Source organism: Pezoporus wallicus, unplaced genomic scaffold, assembly GCF_028554395.1.
Source record: "Pezoporus wallicus isolate ANWC-B61680 ecotype Strahan unplaced genomic scaffold, APGP_CSIRO_Pwel_v1 contig_360, whole genome shotgun sequence".
In the NCBI taxonomy this organism is placed as follows: Eukaryota; Metazoa; Chordata; class Aves; order Psittaciformes; family Psittacidae; genus Pezoporus; species Pezoporus wallicus.
In genome coordinates, this window is record NW_026640059.1 from 996725 (window position 1) to 1022888 (window position 26164).

General features: G+C 42.5%; 1 protein-coding gene across 1 annotated transcript; it reads right to left on the bottom strand.

The window, feature by feature from the left end:
- Positions 1-19090: 19090 nt before the first annotated feature.
- Positions 19091-22215, bottom strand: RGS2 (regulator of G protein signaling 2). Its single transcript, XM_057417197.1, has 5 exons — positions 22102-22215; positions 21663-21764; positions 21505-21566; positions 20457-20623; positions 19091-20062 (listed from the first exon to the last, which is right to left on the bottom strand). Exons 1-5 carry the CDS (start codon positions 22212-22214, stop codon positions 19868-19870), a joined length of 639 nt encoding a protein of 212 aa, XP_057273180.1. The 5' UTR covers position 22215; the 3' UTR covers positions 19091-19867.
- Positions 22216-26164: the final 3949 nt, after the last annotated feature.

Consider the following 26164-nt stretch of genomic DNA (forward strand, 5'->3'; position numbering starts at 1 on the left):
AGCAGAACACTGTGTTCCTTGTTCAGTGTCTTGCACTAATCCTGACACGTGAACAACCTACCAACACAAATAATGTTATCAGATCAAAACCTCTAGCCAATAATAAATCACTCCTGGCATTAGCAAAGCTCTGGCTGTACAACAATGTGACCTCCACTCAGGAAGAGATTTTATATTTTGTCCAAGGTGCTTGCATTTGGTAAGAAGCAGTTGCAGCACAGGTCAGAAAAAGCCAGAGATGTGGGAAGGTGTAAATTTATACAGAATATGTATTGATAAAGTTATCTTCCAGCTGTCCAGAACAGCTGCAAAGGCCAGTAAATGTTTACAAAATACAGCAGAAGTGGGTGGACAACAGATGCTTGGTGGTGTATGGGTTACAGCTCAGAACTGGATGTTAATAATTGCAAATGGCTCACTGCTAGCTTATGCTGTGGTAAACCTCTCCATGCACGTGTAATACTTGAAAAACTGATTATGGACAACTAATGAAACCTACTTTCACAGTTACTAGCATTTCCATCTACAGAAAAAAAATCTTTTCATCTTAAAAGCTCTTTGAGAATAACATTCACTGTAGAAATCCCACTATAATATATGAGACTGTAATTTTTCCCCTTTGAAATGATCTGAACATGGAAGAGCAAAGTTCGGTATTCTTTTATTTATGGAATCTCAGTGGCAGTGGGTGTTTTGTTGTAACTGAGTGTGTACATGCTATCAGCATCCATCAGTGCATTTCAGATAGATCCCAAACTAGGAGCTTTAAGGTTTTTCCATTCCTTCCCCTGCATTTTCCAAGTTTTCATAATCCCAATCATAGACTGTATCAAGAGTCACAAAAAGTAGATAAAGCATTAGTAAGAATATCAAGAAACACTGTTTCTATCATAAAAATAATTATTTGCTTCAAAAATATTGGCTAGGGTTAAACTCTTTTGAAGTCAATAGTGACAATCTAGTGAGTCTTCTGAAAGATGAGTTATTCCAAGAAAGCTGGCACAAACATTCAGAGCTACTGAGCTAGAAGTCGCAGGCTATCTCAAAGGCAGAGAAAAAGTACCACATTAAAGGCACATATTTACTGTCTGTGTAGTAAGCAGAAAAAGAATGACATGCAGCACATCAGGGAAGAAAAACAGGAGAGATATTTTATGCCGTGAAATTGCATCTGACAACACAGTGTATCTATTTGTGAATAGTGTAAAATGAGCCTGAGCCATATGGAGAAGCGACTGAGAAAGGATTTGTACTGTTAGATATACAGCTGATGGCAGAGGACATTCTCTGTACTTTTTGCACTGTACAGCGAAGGGGGAAGGAAGGAAGAAAGGTTGCATGAAGGCAGCACCAAGCCATCAGGATTTCCTGCCTGAGAATTTCTGGTGAATGTCACAGAGCATTGTGTGTTATACAAATAGATATTGCATCAGTGCATAAATTATGTATGTACATCTGCGTCAAAAGAACATAATCATGGATGCAAAACTGAGCACGCAAGAGAAATACTTGAATTATGGTAGCTTGTAAAATGGGCTTTAAATATAGAATTCAAGTACTCCTTTGATTTTTCAAAGACACTTTAAATGCATACTGCTGTTCTAGTTTGGACATGGCTGCAGCCAGCTTGTACCCCTATCTCTGTGCTGATCATTCACAGCTAGGTGACACAGAAAATCCGCATGCAACTGGTATTTTTTGGTGCCCTTCTGCATTCTCTAGTTTCTGTACTGCTTTGCCATTGCACAGTAAGTCTATAAACATAACCTGCAGTCACCTTTTGTACTTTCTCATTTTCTCCCCAAACAAGAATGATCTGGTCTGGACTTTGCAGTAATCTCTGATGTACAAGCAATCTATCTCCAGTGATGCAGCAAAGGAGTCGCAAACCCTGTCAATGATCCAGGCTTGCTGGTAGGAGGAGGTGCAGGGCTCTGCCTTATATTTGAAGGCAAAACTACAAAACTTTGCACAGAGCAGAGGTACTCAATTATTCACTCAGCACATGCAGAAATGTGCTGTGGCTGCAGGGTGGTGTCAGAGCCAGGGTATCCAAAACAAAACATGGGTTTCCCTACAGTAAGGGATGGCCAGTAATGGAAATGTCTTCTTACCCTCCCATGCAGTGGCTTGCAGCACTGCTCTTTATCTTCATGGCTCACTGGCATGAACTCTTTCAGCTGCCATCAAACTCTTCTCTCACTTTGAACTTTGTGAGCCAGTTCATCTGTTGAGCCCAATAATGGCAGCAAAGACCTAACTGACTCTGGAGATCTTCACTTCATAGTGCTTTGCTAAACTATCTCAGAGATCTGAGTGTGACATTAGCAGTTTCTCTGAAAGAATAATCGAAGGTCCTCAAAGTTTTTAAAGAAAATATGGCAAGAATTTAAGTCTTGTGTTAGAAAAGTCACTTGTATCATTCCTCAGAGAATTTATTTATAAATAATGTTGCCTTACATTAACTTGTGCATCCAATTTGAACCCATCCTCTTTCTACTCTTGAAATGTTTACATAGAAAATACAAATATCTTATTATGCTTACTCATTGTCTGCTCTTGCATTTAGAAAGATGCAACAAGGTTTAGAGCTAAACTACAGCACTTGTTTAAAAATGTGCAGTTCCAGAGACTCTTGTGTAAAATGTTTGACTTCTGGGTTCTACCTGCACATTATTTTTTCCTCCTCTACATATTTCTTCTCAGTGTCATCCACTTGGAAGAGAGCCTTAGTGTGTTTAAAAAGTGACATAAACCAAACATATTTAGACCTGTTACATCCATGTACTCAGATTCTGGCACTGGAATGGGTTGCCCAAGGAACTTGTGAATGCTCCATCCCTGGCGGTGTTCAAGGCCAGGTTGGACAGAGCCTTGGGTGACATGGTTTAGTGTGAGGTGACCCTGCCCATGGCAGGGGGGTTGGAAATAGATGATCTTAAGGTACTTTCTAACCCTAACTGTTCTATGATTCTATCCTGAATCCATGTAGATACAGTGTGAGGGCTGGACAGAAAACTTAATGAAAACTGGGACTGACAGCGTCTGTAACAGCTCCCTGACTGACTCCACAGATTGTCCTCAGAAGCCAAAATAATGCGCTACTAAGTGTGATTACCGCTATTTGCATTCAGCTTGCAGTAGCAAAATTAAAACCAATCAAACCAACCACTGAAACTTTTCAGGCTCTTCCATACCATTGCTAATTACAGTTGGGATTATACAAAAAAGGAAAAAGAAAAAACCCAAGCGCCCTCACTTTTGAGAGCTCACAATAGCTGCACTCAATTGAGTACAAGGTGTTGCACTGACAAGTGAGATGATGGTGGCCGGCAAGAGACACACAGACATTGCAACACTCTCTGGGTATGTGACAAACATAGCAGTCTGTTTCATTTCTGCACAAATTGTGAAATCACTTCTTTGTTCTCATCGAGGCAGTTCTTGCCTACTCTTGCAGTAGCCTGTGCTAGTCTTCTTGCACTTTGTGCATGACCTTGCTGATACTGCAGGCTGCCATGGGATCTGCTGTCCCTGCTACTGGTGGCAGGGACTGGGACGTGCTGTCTGCTGAGACAGTCACAAAGACATGGGGTTCTGGTAGATATTAAACGAACAATGATGCAGTGCTTGTTTCTAGATTTGCACACAGTTCCATGCTCATATATCACCTCTCCTGCCTGCCTGCAGGTTTTTCCATGATGTGCCCTTATTTTGGCAGTTTCATTTGATTTTCTCAGTCTGAAACATGAGGTTCATAAATCAAAAGGGGATCCCACCCCCATCTGTGGGGTTGTGTCCATAAATGGTATTTAGATTCATAAACCGAGTAAAACAGTTGCTATTTTAAGAAGATGCTGCTGCAAGTCTGGCTCTGACCTTCTGCAACTAGGTCTGAATAGTTGTTTTTAAATGTTCCACAGTGGTGAGAGTCTGTTACCTTCCAGCAGGCCCCCTGCACTGCAGCAGCAGGGGCTCTAACCAAAGACAATGCCATTGCTTTATTTTATGTTAGCCCTAAACACTCAAAATAATAAGAATTAAAAATTAAAGACCATTTAAATAATAAGAAAAAGAGGATTTGGATTGGGGGGTGATAGGGAAGGTTATTAGCTTTGTAGGTTTTTTTGCTTTTGGAAGTCATATTTCAACCTTTGCTCTGCAACCACAAGTGCTATAAACATGTTTTAAAAAGAAAATTGAGTTTGTCATGTAAAACTACAGCATCAAGAATGGAGAGCTCTCATAAAACCAAAAAAGAATCTCAGAAGTTAGAAATGCTGCCTGATGACAACATGCTTTTAATCTACATTTGGTTCTAAGTCTTAAGCTTTCACTTTCTATATTCCCTTGCCTATACCTTGTCAATCGATTTCACTACAGTGTTTAACTAAATATCCATTTAATTAACCATCATTGCCAACAATTAGCCATCATTGTTTTCTGCCATTGCTCTGGTAGCAGTGAGGGGTTGTTTCCTCACTGCAATACTTCTACTGCTCTGCTCAGGAAGCTGTGTCACGGGGACACGTAAGTGCCACCACACTGACATCTCTAGCTGACATCTGTGCACAATGACATCTCTAAATGAATCAAAAGGGAAGGGCAAATTTCAATGTGTATATCCTGGTGTGCAGCAGTGACTGATATGGAAAGTATTAAGAAGCAGCATAATGAGTAGTGTATGTGGGAGGGTTCGGTGTACGTGGGCTTCACTAAAAAAAGCCTCACGCCTGGCAATTGTTTGAATAAGTCTTAAACCAAGAGAGTAAGAACAAATAGACTGCACCTAAGCTTTCTGGGCTGGCTTATGTCAACAGCAAATCAAACAAGCAGAGAGTGTTGGGTTTCTATTCTTAAACTGAACATTTCATTCGGTTTTGTGCAGAACTGTACAATGAAGTGTGCACCTTTGTTTAGTAAGGTGGGATGATGGGGACTTAATATGAATCCCCACTCTTGTCGGCTGGAAGAGAGGGAATGTGCACAGACTCTGCAGTGTAAATACTACCTTCTTGCTCACTGGGATATACTTATAAAGTGTAATTGGTTACAGGATTGTTAATAACTCTGTCATGGCTTGCACCACCATGGGCATATCAATGCCCATGCTGTGGGTCAGACTCCAGGTGCAATGCAAACAGCTCCTATGAGAACTATGCATATAGGTTTAATGCAATGTGCTATCAAGTATTCAAGAGCTTCGAGTCACTTCTTTCTCAGCCATCTACGTAGCTGGAAGTGATGAACAGTTTTGCTACCAAACCCTGCCTCACCCTGTGCTCAGTCTGAGAGCTGATACTGGTGACATCAGCATGGAAGGGGATGTAGGGAACCAGCTCACTTTCTGCTCCAGAAATGCTAGAGCTGGCATCCCTCTGAGAGTGAGGATGTGTGGGTGAGAGGGTAGGATTGCAACACCCTAAATATAGATGGGAAGTCCCCAGCTACGCTCCTGTGGGACTGCATTCCGGTCTCTGACAATAGCATATGATTTTCATACTGCATTTTTTGCAGCATAATGTGGGTTTATCCTTTTCTCAAGTGCCCTGTGCTATGCTATTCAAGCCTTGTATGTGCTAGCAGCTTTGACACAATATAGAAACACATCCCTGATGTAATGCTGGGCAAGTATATTTGTGTTCAAGTGTATGTGCCTGCCTGTGATGTTGAAGAAGTTTGTCCTGGGCTCTTGCAGTGGGTGTGCAGAAAGAGAAATTTTAATCACACAGATTTTTACCATTTGTGACCAGCTGCATTTTTGCCCCTTCCTTAGCTGCACAGTTAGCAACTGGCAGCACTGACCATCTGTGCTTATAGGAAAGCACAGGAGGGACAGGTGAAATATGAAGCTCCTAATTACAGCCTCAGCAAAAACTTTGAAAAGCTTTTCACCTTTGCTTTTACTCATTCCCATTCCTAAATGCACATCAGCTGAACATCCTTAGCTTTTAAGGGTGCTCTGCACAACAGCATGAATTGCTGCTCAATGCCTTACTCAGCATGCTGAAGGGGGCCAGTAGAAGATGATCCCTCTCCTTTTGTGTCTTGGCTGCAAACCACTGCTTGGAGCTTTCTTGCAAGCAGACCTTCAGCTCTAATAATCACTCGGCCCAATTTATTTATTTATTTGTTATTTTAGCTAGTCATATATTAAGGCTGTTGATACTTTTGGCCTCCGGATGATCCAGAGTGTAATTATAGAGTGCGCAAGGACGCGCTTCTACTTGTTTGTTTTAAATCTGCCTCCTAGCAGATGCAGTTGGGTGCCAGATGCTTCCTGTATTGCGTGAAGCAGGGAGGACTTTTGGATTTAATTTGTTTTTTTTTTTTATTCTCTGAGCTATTTGCAAAATTATAAACAGGCCCCTCTGCTGCCTTTTTATCTCAGCTTAAAGTATTAAATCACCTCAAAACTGGCTGCTAGGGAACAAAGTGTGAAGTCCTTCCTGAGAACGGACTGTCCACCAGCTCCCGGCCTGGTGGGGAAATGAGTGTGGATCCAATTTCACAATCCAGGTCTTTCTGCTTATCATCTTGTTCCCATGGGCTTTTCTGTGGGAAATGAATCTCTGAAAGGGAAAGTTGTCCAACGCAGTAACGGGATTTCTCTTAAGCACTCGCTACTGAAGGCAGCGGGAGCCTAGGGAAGCCAAAATTTCTTTTCAAAGCTGTTCTGATGTTGCTTGGGGATTTTGTACATCTCCATTTTCCATCTCCTTTCAGTAATGTATGGCAATAAAATAAGACCTAGTGTTAGGAAATTGCTCTGCAGTTAGTTCAGATTTCTTTAAAATTTGAAGTGATTCCTGAATATTCCTGGAACCTTATGCCAAATGAAAGTCTCTGAATGGGCTAAACTAAGTAAGGGAAAGAAAACTGGGTACCAGCATCTGAATATTTCTATATTGGACTGGATGCTATGGAATATTTTATTCCACATTAACTATTCCAGCAAATTCTCTTGTGAAGAAAATATTTAATGGAACTGTGGAAAGAATTAAAAAAAAACCTTTTTTTTTTTTTTTCCAGTAAACTGAAGCATCACTGTAACCTCATTGAGTTGCTTCATATTTTCCCAGACTAAAGAACTGAGAAGGATATTTTGGACAGAAAAGTCAAAATTTCTGTTATGCTGACATTTATAAATGCCGGTTCTTACACCAACCATCTTCTTTTTGCAAAATCTTGTACTCAGTTTGGATCAGAGTTGTCTTTGGAGTGACAGGCCTCGTTTTAGGTTGAAAAGCAAGAAAGATATAGCAAAGTAACTTCCGTTTTTGTAACAGAAGTGTGCCAGCCTTCATGTATGATAGAGCTAAGTCTAAGCCAGGGTGTATATCCTTGTTTCTTTAAATGTGTCCCCAAAATCTAGGCCTTTTCACAAAATGAGTTTTCTCATCTCCAGTTCACCTCACACCCGTACAGAGGAATGGGCATCAGAGAGGCCAGAAGATCTTCCCATTACTCACCTACTCCTACAACTGCTATTATTGAACATAGTGACCATTTTTTGGCAGCACTTCTCAGCAAATATCTTTCAGGAAGCGAAGACAGAAAGCTGCAGAGCTGGAAACTTGACGTTGGCTGCTAGCAGCAGGTGGGGCTGTTTCGGGGGCAGGAGGAAAGGTGCAAAGCAAGAGGCTGCCTCTGCTGATGGGGCTGCCCTGTCACCCATCTCCCATAGGCACTGGGCTGTCTATGCCTACCTTGAACTGCAGTTTGCACATACACCTAATTAGCTCAAAGTTAGTGACCCAGAGCCTAGTACAACAGTTATGCTCTATGATACTGGAAAATACTTCCTTTTTATGATAATACTTTTTCCTTAAACCAGTGTAGGTTAGTCTTGGAGATTAAAGAATTATAAGCAAGTTTAACATATATATTCCTTTTGCTTTTGTTTCTTGTGCCCACTGTTGTGGCTGCCCTAATGTCCACTATGGTATTTCTTCAATTTTCATGTCTTAATAGTTTTGTTTTAAAAAATAAATTTAAAAAACTCTCCTTGTTTTATTTTGCTGCAATCTGACAAAATACATGTACAGACGAGGCCTCAGATGGAACAATGAGAAAGGATTACGTTAATGCTGCTGTTGCTGATTACTTGGTATCAATTTCAGGCTTTTCTGAAAGACTGAACTTGAGGGGAATATTTATTTATTCAAAAGATTTGCTATTTCATATACGTCTTAATATTAACAAGTATTTGTATTTTAAATACAATCTCTAAATATAGTAACTTCTATCTGAGCACTAACTTGTATGTTGAAATGTATGACCAGTCCTCGGAGTAAATGTGATTATTTCCCTTTGCACCTGATCTAGCTATTACTGGATAATTTGGATATATTGCCTATCAGTCAGAAAGGAATATGCTTTAAACTACCTATAGAGTGAACAGGTATCTTGTAATGTAAGCCACTGTGCTTAATTTTGGGTCTAAAGCAAGAGCTGTACCAGTTAGCCATTTCTATCACCAGAAACGAGGACAATTTTTGAAGCTGAGACTTTCAAACAAAGCTGTATGTCTTGAAAGGTTTGATTCTCACCCTGAAAGAAACCAAGACATTGTTACTGCAGTGTGACTTGACTGAAGGGGTGTCGGTTGAGCTTTCAGCACCAGCTTGGTTTCAGACACCTGCTTCTTCTAAAGGGTTAATTGGAAATGTACATGCTGACTGCGCAAGGAACCTTTTTGGAAAGCACACACTAGATGTTCTCCGTGGGAGGAGAGTTGCTGCTGATGAAGTCAACGGAAGGAAAATTGTGCAGGCGGCCTGCAGCTCAACATGTGCCCGTCTGTAACTGGCAATCATTCAGTGACTTGGAAAAGCAGCCTTTTCAAGGCATTTCAAACCAGAAACCTGGTTCCAAGGTCATCTCTCAGTTATTTTCTGCCCCTTGGATCCAGCTTTTAATGACAAAGGACAGATTTGTTTCTTTGTTTGTAAAAAGATGATGGAGAAAAAAGACTTAGTTGACTTCATTTACTCCTGCCAGTGAGTAAATGTGGGTGAAAAGGATTCTCTGAGTTTTGCAATACAGCAGCTATGGCAGTAAATAGAAACAGTAGTTGGGGAATCAGAGGAGATTGCAAGAATAGAAACAATTATCATCAGACATTAGGGTATGGGAAAAGGAAATAACCTACTACGTCAACTTGTCCAAGTCTTTTGATATCTCTGAAACTGCGGCAGGGGTCAGTCACAGTGAGTAAGTAATGTATCCCCTACCTAGAGATTAAACTAGGACGTACATGTTATTGATAAACACATATGTATTCTAAATGGATTTTCAATGACACTTCAGCAAATTTTAGGTGAAAGTTGAAGCTGTTCAATCAAGAATTGTTAAAGTCCTTGCTCACAATCCAAATTAGTTTGTTTGGCCTCAATCAAAGTATAAGTCTGTTAAGTGCAGAAGAGGCCATGCTGTCAATACTAACAACAGCTTCAGCTGCTGCTTCTCAGTTATGCCTGTTTCCAGTAAATAATTTTCTCCCTTATGGGTAGTGCATGAGAGGGGTAGAATATTTAAAAGCTACACAGTAGAGAAAGATACAGCAGCAAACTCAGTTAAAACTAACCCTCATCTCAAATACACTGGATTTTTTACTAAGTTGGTATCATCCTAGCTAGTTTGGGAAGACATCACTCCTTGGTGGCATTGAAATACTGTAGAAAGCAACAAATCCAGCTGTCTTCATCACTGGTAAAAGTAGCTTCTGGCAGTGGATTTGTAGTAAAGAGTTATCCAATCTGATATTTGCCTTATAAAATTCAATACACTGTAGACAGCGTTCCCTATTCCGTAACTGCATGGGTTTCATTTATTCTGGAAACTGTGCTCATCACTGGAAAACTGATAAATATATGAGGATGTACTACTGGAAGATATGAATTTACATCACTGCTTTTCTAGCTCTGTTCGGGTATCAGGTGAGCTGCTTTTGGAAAATGATGGTGCTGAGCAGCTTTGTCCGTTTACACTTTTACCCATTTGCATTAGGACAATGACTCAGATCAGGTCATGTTGCCAGTGTTCTAAAATTATTTTCAAGCCATAATTGAACCTTGGACCTCCCAACAAGGCTGTTAAGCGTCAGTCTGTAATTCATGTCATCTGTAATGTGAAACCATTTATTGGACATTAAAAGAGCCAATGAGCCCTTTTCTTTCCTAATGACAGACCCAAGATGCTCCTTCGCTTGGGCATCACCATGCTCACAGCTTTGCTGGTGATATCTACCATTTGAACTTCTCCCCCAGTTTTTGAATATCTCCTGATATGCTGTTATTTGACTGGTGTGGCTGGGTTATTGAGGAAGGAGGGGCAGAAAATCAGCAGTGCCATTTCCAGATGAATGGCATTCCTTATGATGAGGCTGGTGATGTGCCAGAGAAAGGTGGAGGAGGAGGACAAAGGGGAAAGTATGACTAAACAGTGACAACAGACTTAAACCTTAAGGTCGGTCAGCCCTACCTTCTTGTATCTCAGGCCATGCATCCTCCCCCAGCATGTTCCTGTCTTCCCCATCACCCTCATTTAACACCTGGGTAGCTGCAGGGTAAGTGGATCAGCAGTCTGATCCCACAGAAAAAAAAAAAAACACCGAAAATCCCAAATTCCCTGCCCAACCAGCCTGCTCATCCAGTTCTGCAGCAGCTGCACAGCTGCTAAGTCAGATGTAAAGGCAGCAAGGGACATGCAGGGACCGGGGAAGGGGATGGAGCAGAGGTATGTGACTGTCCCACTTCCTGGTGGGACGTCATATTGAAGCGTAACGTGAAAACCATATCCTTCTTTTGTCTGAGCAAGATTCCCTGAGTCCGTGCTGCTAGCAACACCTGACGGAAAGCTCACTGAGGAATGCTGATACTGTCCCAGCAAAGGCATATCCTGTGCCTTGTCAGTCACACAGTGCGGCAAGGACTGGGAAGGATGTGACCAAACAGCTGTCAGCCAGCTGGCGATGTTGCTCAAGGCCCTTCCATGTGCCTGTTAATAGCATGTTGGATTTAAAACAAGCTACCCAAATGTGGCTGGTTTTGGTAAGCTGCTATTAAAATAGTCCTCTGTATCCATCTGTGGTTGTATCAGTTCTACAATTGGCTTGCTCCAGGAAAAAGTAATTTGCTCCATCTGAACTCCCATAGACACAAGCTACACACTCTTGACAGTAAAGCAGCAAAGCAACTGCATTATTTCTATCCTTGGGGACTGCAAGCAGTGATGCTTCTGCCAGCTCCTCTCAATTTGAGGCGGGGAATATTTCCTATCTGCTGGCAATCTGCTACCAGCTACAGCCACATTTCGTTAGTGACACTTCATCCACACTCTGCTGTTGTTTGTCACACTAAAACCTCATGCAAATCCTACAGTTGACAAGTTCTTTGCCTGTACATAGTACTTTGTTCCCCTTTTATTTGTTTCTAGTGGCATCAATTCCCAGTGCTCTGGTTCTCACCAGCAGCACCTGCCCAGGCCCAACCTTTTCCCCAGGGCAGCTGCAGGGCTGATTCTGTACCAGCCAGTGCTTACTCAGAGGAGCTGCTGCTGTCTTTGTACATTATTTCCTAGCTTGTCACCTTCTTAATGACTTCCATCATCATTAGTCACTTACTACTTCCTAATGAAAAATATGTTCAACATGGACTCCCCTCTGAGTCTGTACTGATTCTACTTGCTCATGCGTGAATACGAATGACTCTCCCATTCTAAGGCTGCCACTGAAACCTTCATTTGGTGGCGATTCACAGGGCTGAAGAAAGTGCTTGGAAGGTTTGATCCCCTTGCTAGTGGCCAGCCAGCCAACCTTCTATAACATCCTGCTTTGACCATGCTGCCAGCCACGTGTCTGGTCTGATGGGAATGCTCTGTCCTCTCTAGGAAAGAAAGCCACTTCCCATGCTAAGGGAGCTACTCTTCAATCTCAGTACTCCTGTAATCATGCTAGAGTGCTGGGCTGGAACCATACTTGTGTTCTAAAAGCATACCACTATCTCCTGGAGTGGTGTTTCAGAGACTCACCTTACTCTAAGGTTTCTAGGTGCTACTTTTGTGAGCTAGAGCTATTACAACTGCATTAAAGGCATATTCCCTGCTTTGCTGTTTTAGTTACACTGCATTAGCTGGGATCTTCTGGATACTCCAGATTGATATAATTGCTCCGGGCAAAGCTGAGCATCTCTATTTATTATTTTTTAATATACCATTCTTCCTTTTTTGTACGCCACTTAACTAGCCAGTGATATGGTCTCCCCACCTCTGCCACAGAGTGAGGCAGTGGTGATTAACCTGCTGATAGATGTAAAGCCCCTTGTTTGGAAGACACTAGAGAAGGACTGCAGGTATCCCCAGTTGCAGTGCTGGCAGTTAGCTGTGCAATGCTGACGTTTAACTATAAACTCTTAACACTCAGAGGGCAGAGGTTCAGCGATGTGCTGGGATGATTTGACACCAGATCCAACACCTTGCTCAAACTCTTGATGGAGACCATAAAAAACAGACTTTGCTCAATCAGGCTTTACATAGTAATTACTCTGGGTTAAATACTACAGGAAAGTTGCCGGGCAGGTGCATTAGCTGGGATGTGTGGTACAGCCTGTATAGCTGCTGCTTGGTGCTCCTTCTGACACTGGATGTTGTCATAATTTTGTTGCCCCAATAATTGGTCTTCTCATAGGAGTGAAATTACTGAAAAATAATAACTGTTTTCAGGTGACTAGTAAAGCTGAATACGAAACCTGTTCTGATTCCAGCCATTAAAAGGGAAGGCAGTTAGAAGCCACTTTCAAGATGTTTCCCCATAATTAGAAGCCTTGCGAAAAAAAATACAAAGAGATGTTCTAAAGTTCTTGGGTGCATAGTGTAGGGAGCTTCCCCATAAATTACAGCGTGTGAGCATGCCAAGAGACATGTGACCTTTCAGTGTGCAAAGTCTGCTTGCTCCAGAGCACTGTTTTTTATGCCATTGTGATTTTTGTTTCTGTAAGGAAACTTGCAAAAGGAGCAATGGTTTACAACTGTGTATGTGTTTCAGAGCACCCCACTTCATGAAAAAAACTGTGTACTCTTGTATTTTCTCTGAGACAAACAACTTCAAGACATTATGATGCAAGTGCAATATTTTAGACTGTGGGGAAGAAATACTTGGATGGGGGGTATGAAAAGGAGAAGGGAGTTTGGCTAGAGGGGAGGGGCTGGTGCTCTTCAAACCTTTTCAGGTTTTGTATCTAAACACAGCTTAAATATTGGTCTTGAGGAAGATGATCTGTTTGTCTCCTAGGTTTTAAATATCCAGATTCCACTGATCCCTTCTGGATATGAGCTTTCTAAGGCATACTGTGAGGACCTGTGCTCAGCGACCAATGTCAGTGTCAGCAGAGTCTCAGGATCAGCAGAGTCTCTGTGACTGAGTGAAGCTCAGTTTAGCTAGGAACTGTCCTAGAATCCAATTTCCAAAGGAGATATGAAGGCTTATACCATGCACTGTTTTCACACTTGTATCCACCTCTTTCCAAATCTGCCTGCTGGCAGACAGTTGCTCCAGAGCTTATTTATAACAGTCCATGAACAGTTAGCAAATGTTAGTTGTAGGTAAATCAAGATGGGTATGTAGCATATTGTTGCTTTAGGGCTAGCAAAAGACACTTCCACTGTTTCTTCCTTGCTGACATATGGAAAAAGTTATATGGATGCTGAGCTGATTCCAGTTCCAGTTCCTCAAAATGACTGATTTTGCCCTTATTTATAAGGGCCAAATCTCTAGAGAGAGACATCAGCTAGTTTTCAAAATTCCAGATGAAAATTCATGTTGCTATCTTTGTGTTAGGCTAACCCAACCTCTTCCCACAACCAGCTCTGTCAAGCACCTTGATTTTTCTCTAAAAAGATGAAGCCAAGAGGCTTTATTGGGAAAATTCTGCGCATTTTCAATAGCTACCTATGTGTTCCTACAGGCATTAGCCTCCTGAATCAAGTATGATCTCCATAGCATCATAGAAATGCAGCCAGTGGGATCACGTAACTATGTCATTCCACCCTGCCCTCCATAAAGTTCTGTGACTATCTGATCCTAAGGTCATGGCTGATCATCTCTTCAGCTTTCAACTGTGACCCATTTATGCTGTGTATTTATCTGGCATTTTCATCTGAAAGGGCCACTGCTATCAAGTGAGCTGACCTCTCCTTTTGAAAGTGAAGGGACCTTGCTTCGAAACCCAGCAGCCTGTAGGGAGGATGAGCAGCAAACCCAAGGTTTCAGTCAGCTGATAGCACTGAAGGCAGCTGGAAGAGCCCTGGCCTACCTGGCAGCCCTTCCTCCCCTTGCTCAGGCTCCTGGTCCCAGCCCACAGTGGTATCAGGGAAAGTAAACAGCAGGAGCCAACTACAGCCGAGTCTGGAGACAGCTCAACTTTGCAAACAGACGCATTCAGCCTGGGTGAACGCCAGGAAGGGCAGCCACACACGACAGATAATCTCTCTGACGCAGTATGGAGCCTGCTGAGAGTGGGAGAAGCCTCACATCTGCATATACCACAGCTGCAACAGCCTGGGACAGTGGGGATGGCCTCAGTCCTGGGCTCAGTCCCATCAGCTCCAGGGGGTCTCAGTGAAAGGGTTAATCTTGTCAGCCTTTAAAAGCAACAGTTGAAACAGGAGGGTGCAGCAAAGCTCCTCACTGCTCCCCTACAATGCATGTTATTTCATATGCATTGTAGGGGAGCAGTGCCATGCTCCCTGCTGTGCTGTTATTTCAATTTCCCTTCAACATCCACAAAGGCGAAGGAACACACCAGCTCAGTAAACAGCCTGCTCCTGAGCGCCTTTTCCATATCAGACAGCTGATTTTCCAAGCCCTATAAATATTTTATTTGTACCATGTCCCCTGAAAGCTCAAACTCAGGCTCTCATCCAAGAAGCTACAGAGCTGCTCTCTGGTCGAAATCTGTAATGCAGAAACACAACTTATTCCATGAGATCCCAAGTGGGAAAACTGGCTGGGGAACATAAGTAATAATTTCTGTCAATTAGATTATCTTGAATGGAATATTAAATACATTTAATGGAACATTGCTTAATTGCTGCTCATGGGTACTTTGTAGATGCTGGAAACTCTGATCTAAATGATTATGTTAATGAAAGATTGCCAAAGGACTCATATTTTAAACTCCTACATAGGATAACAGTAGGACTGCTTTTCCTGGGTTTCTGTGCTGCCCAGCCACTGTTTCCCAGTTACAGTGCTCATGGTAATGCCAACTAGCACATCTACAGAACTGTCCAAGGCTAACTGATGGGGGTGTTCACCACAAATCCAAATGCAGAGCCTCCTCAAAAACTCAGACTGCTTTGCAGCTTGTGACATACAACTGGTGCAGAAGCCCACAGTAGCCTTGCAGTAACTGTTGGTATTTGTGGTAGGACCCTGAGGACACTAATGGTTGTAACTGCCCTGAGCCTCACCTGAACCCACATCCACACCTGCTGCCCATCAGCTGGGGCTCCATTTAAGCTCAGCCTTGAGGACTACTTATTTTCCCTGAGCTTTGGTGTAGGTACAATTTCATGTCCAGCTTTTTCTCTCCTGACTGGATCAAGGACCTATGTTGCTAGTAGGTCTGTCACTGCCAGGTCTCTGGGGTGGACTTTGGTTTGATGTAGTATTTTGTTGCCAGTCGCATCCCTATTTGCTGTTGCTTCCTGACACTTTGTTCCTGGCAGTAGGGCCACCAGGTATTGCTCTGTGTGTAGGATGAGGGCAAGTCATTGCTAATGTTTTGCCGCCTGAAGAGAGATGAATGTGGGTTGTTGTCCCATGATCTGGCCAGTTTTTCCCTCTTGAACCCCAGGAGGTTAAATTGGAAAGGAAAAAAAAAAATCTATGAAGATCCTAAACCTGCTTCTAAAGGTCATCTTTCTGCTCCATGCAGGTTGTGAAATTACAAAGTCTCATCCAAGAAACCCTTCCACACATATATGCATGTGCCTATAAACCCCTTTAAACCGTCATTAGTGCCCCCTTCTCCAAATGGAGATCTGGAATTTCAAGTGGAAATGCAGAATTTATTTATAGCCTTAGTACATTTTTCAGCCACAATACATAAATACATGGAGCAAAAGCATTGCCTTGCAGTTTGTTTACTGAGCAGCACTGCTTTCCCATTCAACTGGAGTGGTGAGTCAGCATCGCTGCTGAGCTCACCCTGTTCTCAGAGGTCCTCTCCAGCCTTTGGGCCAGGGCAGTTGCTGAAAGTCATCTGCTTTGGGGTTGTATTTTAGGAGATTACTTTGTGTTGCCTTCTTGATAGCATCCTTCAGATGGCCTTATGCTGCAATGCCAGCACAAGCCCTTAAAAATGGAAGCCATTTCTGGATCCAGATGGTTAAAACCTGTGACTTAGTTTCCTGAAATCATGAGTTTGGCTTAGAAAATAATATCTTTTGTTTGTTTGTTTGTTTGTTTTTTAATGGTTGCATAATCTTTGCATTAAGTTCTTGTTTGGGGAATTACTAGGGATGATCCAGTTGTGATTTCAAAGTTTTCTTAATTATAAAGCTGAGAAGTATATGTATTGTGGCATGAAAGCAGGGGAATAGCCTGACTCCAGCAGTGAAGAAAAGCACCCAGTATTAAGACTGTGGTTTAAAAACAGTGGTACATGCTTAGTTTAAAGTTCTGGATTTGTTGGTGTTTCTCAGCAATTCTAGATCCTTGGACTATAAGTGCTAACGTTAGTCATGTTAGCAGTGCATGAACTGGCGTTGACCTTCTCAGGATTGGCCTGGTCTTGCTGTGAAGCTGAGCTGTACAAGCACAGTTGGGGTGCTTTCCTACCCACTGCTCTCCAGAGATGTCCACTTCTCACTGTCCTCAGCTTTTTACAGCTGATCCTTTCTCTAAAAATGCTAAGCTTTTTACAGACTCGTTCAGGACCTGTGCTCCTTCACAGCTATGGTTCCTGGAATGTAGTCTCCTGTCAGGATCCCATCTTAATTTCCCTGTGTGGCTGTCAGTAGCAGCATGGAGCAGTTTTATAACCTGACGAAAGCTGAAAAATAAAGGACCATGCTCTGGCCAGTTGCTCCTCAGCACCCCCACCTTCGCCTGTTGGACTCTAGCTCTGCTGCCTTCCCTTTGCCATTCCCAGACCAGTTTTCTCCCACCATAGCAGCAAGCTTTCCTGTGTGCAGCCTGGTGGGACTGGGGTGGGAGGGTGAACTGTTTGGCCAGGCTGTGGAGGAATGAGCAGTTTATTTGTAGCCATTGGATACTGATATCAGAGTACCATTTTAACTGCAGCTGTAAGGCTGCCCAGAGTGTGGAACCAGCATCTCTTAAAGCAATCAGTGTTTTTGTACTTCTCCAGGAAATGTTCATAGCAATCTGTTGGGTTGCAGCACTCCTAATGTGCCTGTAGTGCCCTTTTTTATGGTGAAGCTTAACCCTAGGGATTGGGAAAACAGGGCTCCCACCAAAAACTGAGAAAGCAACAACTGGAAGGAATGTTGTGTGTGCAGATCTGCTGTGTTTTACTAAAAATATAATTTTTTATTACTTTTGCTGTTGACCCACATAAATTTACTGCAAAGCTTAGCCTTGAAACTAGGGCTCTTGTGCTGTAGACACACCATGCCAGGGACTCAGCATGGATTGGTTTGCTACCCTGGTGTGTGCTCTGTGGAAGCTACGGCGCTGCCTCCACTGCCTTCCTAAAGACCCATGTTCATGAATGAGGTCTTAAAAATATACAGTAACAGCCTTCAGGCAGTGATGCCCTGCCTAACGGCCCCACCTAATTTCCCCTCTGAACTACATACTGTGCTATAAGTAGCTCGGGCACCTGCTGAAACTAGAAATGCTTCTTTCCCTGAAACCAGACACCAGCAGTGGTTAATTACCACATCACAAATTGGCACAGATTAATGCAGCTTCACTGAAGCCAATGAAGTTTCATGGGATTATTCCTGTCCTGGCTCTGAGTCATTAATAGGTATAGTTCTGGTTATTTTTTATGCTTTTCAAATTGTTTCATTAGATTAGAGAAGTAATTATCAGCCCAAATCCATTTTTCCTGGTTAGGGAAATTAAAAAAGAGAAAAAACACCTTTCTCTGTTGCAGTAAATCATTGGGCTGAGTGTTTCTTATGCTTGTTTTATGTGGACTTAATTGATCAGAAAACTTGGCTATATGAGAGCTAGTTTTCACAGCCCTAGAAATGGGGGTGTAGCAGAGTGGGAGCTGTACCATATTTGTTTTGTTCCATGTATAGAGACAGTATAATAGGTATACATATTTGTGTGTATGTATGTATACATGGACATAATAGTTGCTTTTGAACAATTTTGTAAGTGTAATTGAAGTGGAAAATAGTTAGAATCTTCCTGATGCTTGCAGAGGTGGATATATGTGCACTAAGCAATTAAGGCTGTGGCCTGAGGATTGGAGTCAAAATAGCTGGACCCAGGACCTAAACATATCTAGAACTTGGCAAAATCACAGAACTAACAAATTGAAAACTGTTTTTGAAGTACAGGTTTTGGATGCTATCAGTAAAAAAAAAAAATGATATGGAATAATGATAAGTAACTTTCTCTCCTGAATGCTTATTAGGGCAAGTGAAATGTTTTTATTGTACCCTGTATGGTACCTCTACTGACACTGCACAGGTTTTAAAGCCTGATACTAAAGCCTTCTTCAGCTCTCTTTGAAGAAGAGGTCTTGAGCAGGATCAGCAGTGCTACTGATGCCTGTGATGCTGAGCAACAATACTGTTGCCTTCTGGCTGATCGGTTGTCACGGGTGACAACATACATGTGCCTTGCAGTGCCCTCAAGACTGGTTTCATGGGGACATGTTTAAGACTGAGAATGTGATATGTCTCCCCTGTTAAGATTTTGAGCACTGAGAATTTTTATTCTGTTAAAATATAAGCAAAACACCTGCTAGTAGTTTAAGAAGTAACTGCTTTAAAATAAGCCACATGAAGATCACACCCAGGACACACAGTCCCACTACTCTAGAGCTCAGTGACAGACAGCATGTATTTGTGTGTGCAAAACAAGCTAAGCAACAAAAGAAACTTTGTATCAAAATAGTTTAATAAAAACAATAACAGACTTCACTGAAGCTTGCTGTCCTCAAGACAGAATTATGACATTATTGCAGCATTCAACACAATCATAATTCACATATAATACTATACAGCTCCTGTTCACCTTGGCCACGTTCTGCTCTCACTATGGCCTTGTGCAGCCCTGCTGACACAACCCAGCCCTGCATACTTGAGTTGCAGAGCCTGTTCCTCTGGGAACAGAGTTAAATCCCTTCCTCACTGCACAGTGCTGTTACTGTCTGGAAGTTGCACAGAAACCAAACACATCTCTTAGCAGCCAGAGGCAGTTTACAGAACCAGTGTGAACAAACCAAGTGACTGGCAACAGCAGCACTGGTTGATGTTTAGGAAAAACAAGTATGCAACCAATTACTCAAGTTCCCAGTGATGCCCAGCAGCTTCTGTTCACAAGAACAAAGCTCTGTTCTGACCTGCTGCATTGCCACCTCAGCCATGACAGAATGGCTTTTATGTTATACAGCTCGGTCTAATGCATGCTTTCACTTCAGCACTAGCAAAGAAGCCCACTGCCAGCACCTGGCTGGCAGGCTTCTTCATCACCACTGAATGTCCTCCAACAGCATCACTCTTTGCCATCAGCTTTGCACCATAGTCAGTACTTGTCCTTGCATTGTGGCAAACAGACTGAGCACTTGGTGTCTCAGACTTTCAGGTCAGAATGCTGCCATGAGCTGTGGCTTGTTTTCTCATTAGCCGAGAGGCTTCCTTTTTCCTCTTCTCCATCTCATGTTCCCTGGGGTGTTCTGGTGATATGGGTCTTCTTGCACAGCTCCTGATAGAATTCAGATTCCAAAAACCGCGGGTACGAGTTATTCTCCATTAAGCTGTAAACCCTTTTCTGCGCTGCACTAAAACAGGTGTGTGTGGCTTCTTGAATATTCTGCGCAATCATGTTCTTGGTTTGGAAGTCTATATTTATCTGAAATAAAAAGGACATTTACATCTGAGAACTGAATTCAAGGAAGTATAAAACATCATAAAATTTCTGAAGAGGTAAATGCAAGATCCTATTACTACAGGATCCAATTAATCAAGCTTAAAGAAAGTAATTCTTTTATACAAAACTGATATATGTTACAGGTATTACATACAGCTGTTGACTTTTCCCAGTCAAGATGAAAACTATGAAATACTGCTCATGCTGTTTTCTAGCTTGGTGAGAAGGCAGTTAGGGAGAGACTTATATCCAGATACAAATATTAATGGTGAGGTATATGTGATGCAGTTTAGCTTCTGTATCTTAGAGTTCAGAGAAACAAAGCAAGGCTGTAAGAACTCACAGAACAGGGCACTTATATTTAAGTTTCCTTTACCTCTTTGGGAGCTTCCTTTTCAATGAAGTCATTGTAGATTTTTTTTGCTTTTGATGTCAGCTTCTGGGGTGACTTGGTTTTCTTGAAGTCCTCACAGGCCAGCCAGAACTCAATATTCTCTTCACAGAACTCAGACTTCAGAAAAGCTCGGAAAGCAGCAAGACCATCTAGGGAAAGGAGAACGAAATCAAACCACATTGATTAACTATTTCAGGAATCTTGAATTTATCCACTGGTCACATCTGCTCCTACCAAAACTTTCTGCAGTAGTTCTGGTCTGATTCTTTCAGGGGTATCATAGCAATAAAAAATTCCACATTTACGTATGCAAACAAGTTGGCACTCTAACAGCTCGGCAGGTTTCACTTCAGTCATTTAGGTAAATGTAAAGAATGAAACCCATTTCTACTTGCCTTTTCTGTGATGCCTGCATATATATAAAAAAAAAACAAAAACAAACCCTATCCAGATGGGAACTCTAGTGTTAACCTTTACACTGGAGTAAATATTTATGACTGTGCTACAAACATCTGGATGTTTTTTAATTTTTTTTATGGAATGGATGACTCAAGTTCAAAGAGCAAATGCTAATTTATTTCAGTCTTTTTTCTTTGTTGTTGAGTGCTCTTCCTTGTAGAACTACAGTAAAACCCCTAGATCGCTGAACTTCTGTTGCAGAAGCCTTCCCAAGTTATTTGAATGCATTTACTTAGTTAAGCCGTGAGCCCGGTGAACAAACGCTCTTTTCATACTTGGCAAAGCCGAACTGACAGGTATGATTTTAATCGCAAGGCTTATAGAAAAGAAAAATCCACTACAGTGCAGTATTCTTGATGTTGTTAATATTAACTTACAGGGTGGTTGTTTTTTTTTTTTTTAAAGAGTACTGCTATAATTTTGGCTTTAAACTGTCTACAGGATTTAACTTTCAAGACCAGAATCAAATCTATTTCTATTAAAAAGGCATAATGAGGAAGCAGTCTCTTACAGACATACAAACTGAACGGCCCCTTTGCTCTTGAATGTTACTTTTTGAAGGCAAACTTACATTTGTTAGCAAGAAGTTCATCAAAGGCTTCTGACCACAACTGGGCTTCTTCAGGGGAAGGTCTGCTTAAAGAGATGGAGAATATTAGATTTCATTGCTCAAGCTTTGTTTCTGTAGAACACTCAGTATTTAAACAAAATCTCTTTCCAGCAACTTGCCTGAAGTAGGTGCGGTGTTTCCCCACTTTCTTTGACTTGATTTTAGTAGAATTGGAAGAGTTCTGCAGGAAGTAGCTCAGTCGCGTTTTCCAATCTTTAATACTGGAAAAACCAAGAGAAAGATGACTGTTAAACACAACAACTGAAAAATCTTTAGGCACCCACCCCTTTACTGGCAAAGGCTGCAAAACTTTTCCTGCAGTAAAAAAAAAAACTTTTCCTTGCCAACCGTAACTAGAGTCACCCAGAGCATCTGAGGGCAAGCGAATGACTTTCCCCTCGCTTAAATCAACAGGTTGGACCTCTAGCCAGTGACTGGTGTCAGAGACCCACAAGCTGCTCTGCCCTCACGCTTCCCACCCGCTTCGGTCTCGGTCCCGCGGCTGGAGGCGGCTCCCTGGAGGAGTCCGCGGGGCCCGGGACGGGGGTACCCACTCACATCGTTCTTTTCATCCTGCCCTTCTCCGCCTCCTCCGCTTCGCTGCGGCGGCGGCCACCGCGCTCCATGCGCCCGCTGTCGTGCTGCAGCGCCAGAAACAGTGCACCCGGCATCGCAGCGTCTCAGCTATACACCGCTGCCGCCGCCGGCCGCCCTTATAGCCCTGCCGGGGGCAGGGAGGGAGGAGCCGCCCCGCCTCGCACGGCTCCCGCGGCCGCCCCGACTAGCGGGGAGGGGAGGGAAAGGCGGTGCGGGCTGTGCTGCGCCGTCAGCCCCACGGGCAGGAGTGGGTGTTTGTCCCTGTGTGCCAGTATGGGAAAGTTTTGCCTTTCCGCAGGGATTACGTCTCTTTTTTTCCCCTTTATTTTGTTTTCCTTTTCATTTTAAGCCTTTTTCTTTCTCTTCCCTTCCCTATTTTTTTCCTCTTTTTCTTTCCTTTCCATTCTCCACTTGCCCTTGCTAGTGTCTTTTTGGAAATTTTTAGCCTGCCGCAATGACATCCCCCTGGAAGGGTGCCCATTCCTGCGGCACTGGCAGTGGGGTACCTGTCCTTTCTGTTCTGTCAATCAGAAATGTACCCTGCACTTCTGCAGGTTTTTATTTATATTTTAAAGGAAAACTCAGATTTCTGAGTATGGCCAGTACATGAGACAGGGTAAGGAAGGACTTAGCCACATATCTTCAAAAAAAAAATGAAGAAACCATAAATCTGAGTATGTGGTATTTTTAGTGTCCACGTCCCCACTAACCCAGGCTATTTTTCACTTTAATAAGCTGTCTGCACATGTGTTTTATCTTTGTATAGTGTTGCCACCTAGCAGTGAATTGTGTAAATTACTCCCGGTACACGAAGCTGAAACTGCAATTACTCCAGCCTTCGGCTTGTTGAAAAGGCCATGTGGTCCTTCTCAGCAGTGTCCAGCTGAAGGGCATCATATCCAAAGAATCTGGATTTAGGAATCATGTGATTTTCTCTTTAACCTGCCCTGCTTTTCTGCTCTTTTCTGTGCATGTGTCTGCCTCTCCACAGTACTCTGCAGCATGTATTTTCCAGCCATAAAAAGCAGTGTTCAGAGAGACTGATTCCCCAAATACTGCCTGACTTCAGCACAATAATGAAGCACCAAATCATAGAATCATAGAGTCAACGAGGTTGGAAAAGACCTTTAAGATCATCAAGTCCAGCCGTTCCCAAGCATTGTCCAATCCTTTTAGGTAATGAACATAATATTGTAACCTCGCTGCTCACCAGTACACACAAAACTGTAAAGGTGTGCAGTTTTAGAGGAGATGTATAGACAAAATGAATGCTGCGATTTGTGCAAGCACTCAAAGATGCTCTTCAGTGCTGCCTATTGTGAGTCCTTTGCAATATATACTGATGATCTGATAGGAAAATAAAGCTCCATCCTCTAAACTTTACCAAATCACTCTAAATGAGTTTTGAAACAGGTAGGTTTTAGTCTTGTATATGGTATATACATTTTTAAACGGGAAATTTTTACAAGGGTGTTACCATGGAAGGGAGGAAATGTGGAACCACTAACAGAGGTAAGGTTCTAGTGCTGTAAATGCATCAGTTCCAGAAACTTTATGGGGGGAACTTGCCAAAGAGGTGGCGGGGGCAGGCAGTGCCTGTGTGATAGATGGAGCTGTGCTGACTCGCTTCCAGCGCTTCCATCGTCACTTGCATTGAGTGCCAGGGTCAGCCAAGCTGTGCAGCTGCAAATGATTTGGGCAGGATCTTGCCAGGAGCTGTGGAGCTGCCTGTAACACGTCTGAGGATGGGAACACTTTGCAAGTGCAAAACTCACAGCACACAGCACCCAGATTTGGGAGGGAGGGAAGAGGCCAGGCTGTCTTGACTTGCAATAACAGATTGAAACTCAGCCCCTGGCTTTAGCCAAAGTTGAGCCTCTGTGAAGGATTAAATGCTGTCAAGGAGAGCAGCACATCCTCACCTTCCGCCTGGCCTGTAGGAGGTTTCTACATTTCTTTTTTTTTTAATAAGGATTTCAAGTTTCTTTCACCTGATTCTTAAAGTTGACTGTGGGGAAATGTAGCCAGGAACGGTGGGAACTGGGAAACTTCAAAGTCTAGTAAGCTACAGCAGGGTCTGTTTAAGCATTTATATTCTGGGGGCTTACCCATAGCACACTAGAGGTCCTGCTGGTGTTTGAAGCCTGACAGAATATTTTCTTGATGGTCTTGGAGGAGACATGCAAGAGTAGAGCTGGGATACTCCCAGCATTAACCAAGCTGTAAAGCTGGCAGTAGTCAGCGTATGGAAAATTGAAGCATGAATCATGTATTTGTCCGATAATTTTTTCTTAACCTTTTTAATTGCTTCTTTCAGATACCCATAAAAATGGAAGTGCCAGTTAAGGAAAGGAGTTAAAACATTTGTAATATCTTAAACAGTGGAAAAAATTGTGTTCCAGGTAAAAAAATGAGGTGAATGTGGACTCATGAGGTTAGATGGCCTTATAAATCATGCACACAGTAACATATTGTTTATAAACTATTAAGAGTAATACTGAATTTGACTGGTTGCATTAAGGTATATTTTCAGTTTACATTTTTGTTATGCTGCTAAGCATGGATATCACTGTCTTTTCAGTAAAAGAGAAACTTTACAAAACACTTTCTCACTTCATCATGCTGTACAGTGTGTTTTCTGGCTAAGCTACTATCCTTTGCCAGGCCATCAATTGCACATCTACACTATAAAAGATGTATTTCATTTATGTTTTAAAAGCAAGAAAACATATCGGCCCTCGATGTCACCAGTGTGCTGTCCAGTGACCCATCAGACAGGGATAGCAGGGGGATGCTTCTGGGAGAGAACCATTGGCCCTTGAGCCCCTCTTCTTGGGAGCTGTACATGCGCTGCCCTGGCTGTCCAGCTGCAGCACTGGGCACTGCATGAAACAGCATCTGGGCTCTCTGAGCAGTTTAACATACACCAAACTAAAGTATTACTTTGTTTTACCAGTTTCTAGTTTTTCAAAGCAGATGTGGCAAAATGGCTCAGTCTTCCTGAAGATGGGTCTCGTTTCGTACAAACGGTGCCACACAATGACTTGGGAAAGTAAGATTTGACATCTCAACCATGTCCTAAATGCTCTCTTGCAGCAGTATTTTGAACTTTTCAGGAAAATTAGGTATTACTGCTTTCTGGAAAAGCCCTGGACTGCAATTACAGCACAGGATCAGTGTGTTAGCATATACCAGTGCATAATGCTGCTGAAAAATAAGTGTCCTCAACTCCTGATGCCTCTCATCGGGAGTGGTGTGTGGGGTGTGCAACCCTGGAGTGTGAGTCAAACAGGTGCACGGACCATCACTGCAGATTTGTCTGTGTGTATGCCAACTTCTGCTCCTTAAAAAAAGTGAAGCTCTTGGTAGCTGAGGAAAAATACAAACATAGTGCCAAGTCTTTTCCTTTACATGCTTCTTAAAGCTTCAGTCTATTTCTGTAACAGTAATCTTATTGTCCAGGAGAAAGGCCAATGGAAAGTACTGGGGGGGGGAGCCTATAGCCCAAACTTTGCCATGGCAGTCAGTGAGAATTTCACTATTGCCTGCAGTGAAATCTGATGTCAGACATTTAATGACACAAGCTCTCACCCTGGAGATTACACTTCTCTTGGTACAGGCTTTCTTGAGAATGTTCTGTCCTTTCTCTGCTTATATGATTTCTATGAACATCACTGATGGCTGGATGTACAGAGGACAGTAACATATGCAATAAACATCCAGAGATGGAAGGTGAGGTTTTTTCCATCTCAGTTACGTTATATGTTGCAAGAGCTATGCTGATCTTTTCCAAGTCCCCAGTGGGTAGTTGTTCTCACTGCGTCTCACTTAAATCTATGTTTGCATTTTCTGAAACGCTAGTCTTTGTTTCTTCCTTTTATAGAAAAGGCTTGGATGATACAAAAGAACATATGAAAGCTGGTCCAGAGACTTTATAGCTGAGTTTCATAAAGCCAAGAGAGGGCGATATGCTTTTGCATGGTGATTCAAACCACTCATTACAGTTATTTGAAGAATACCTTAC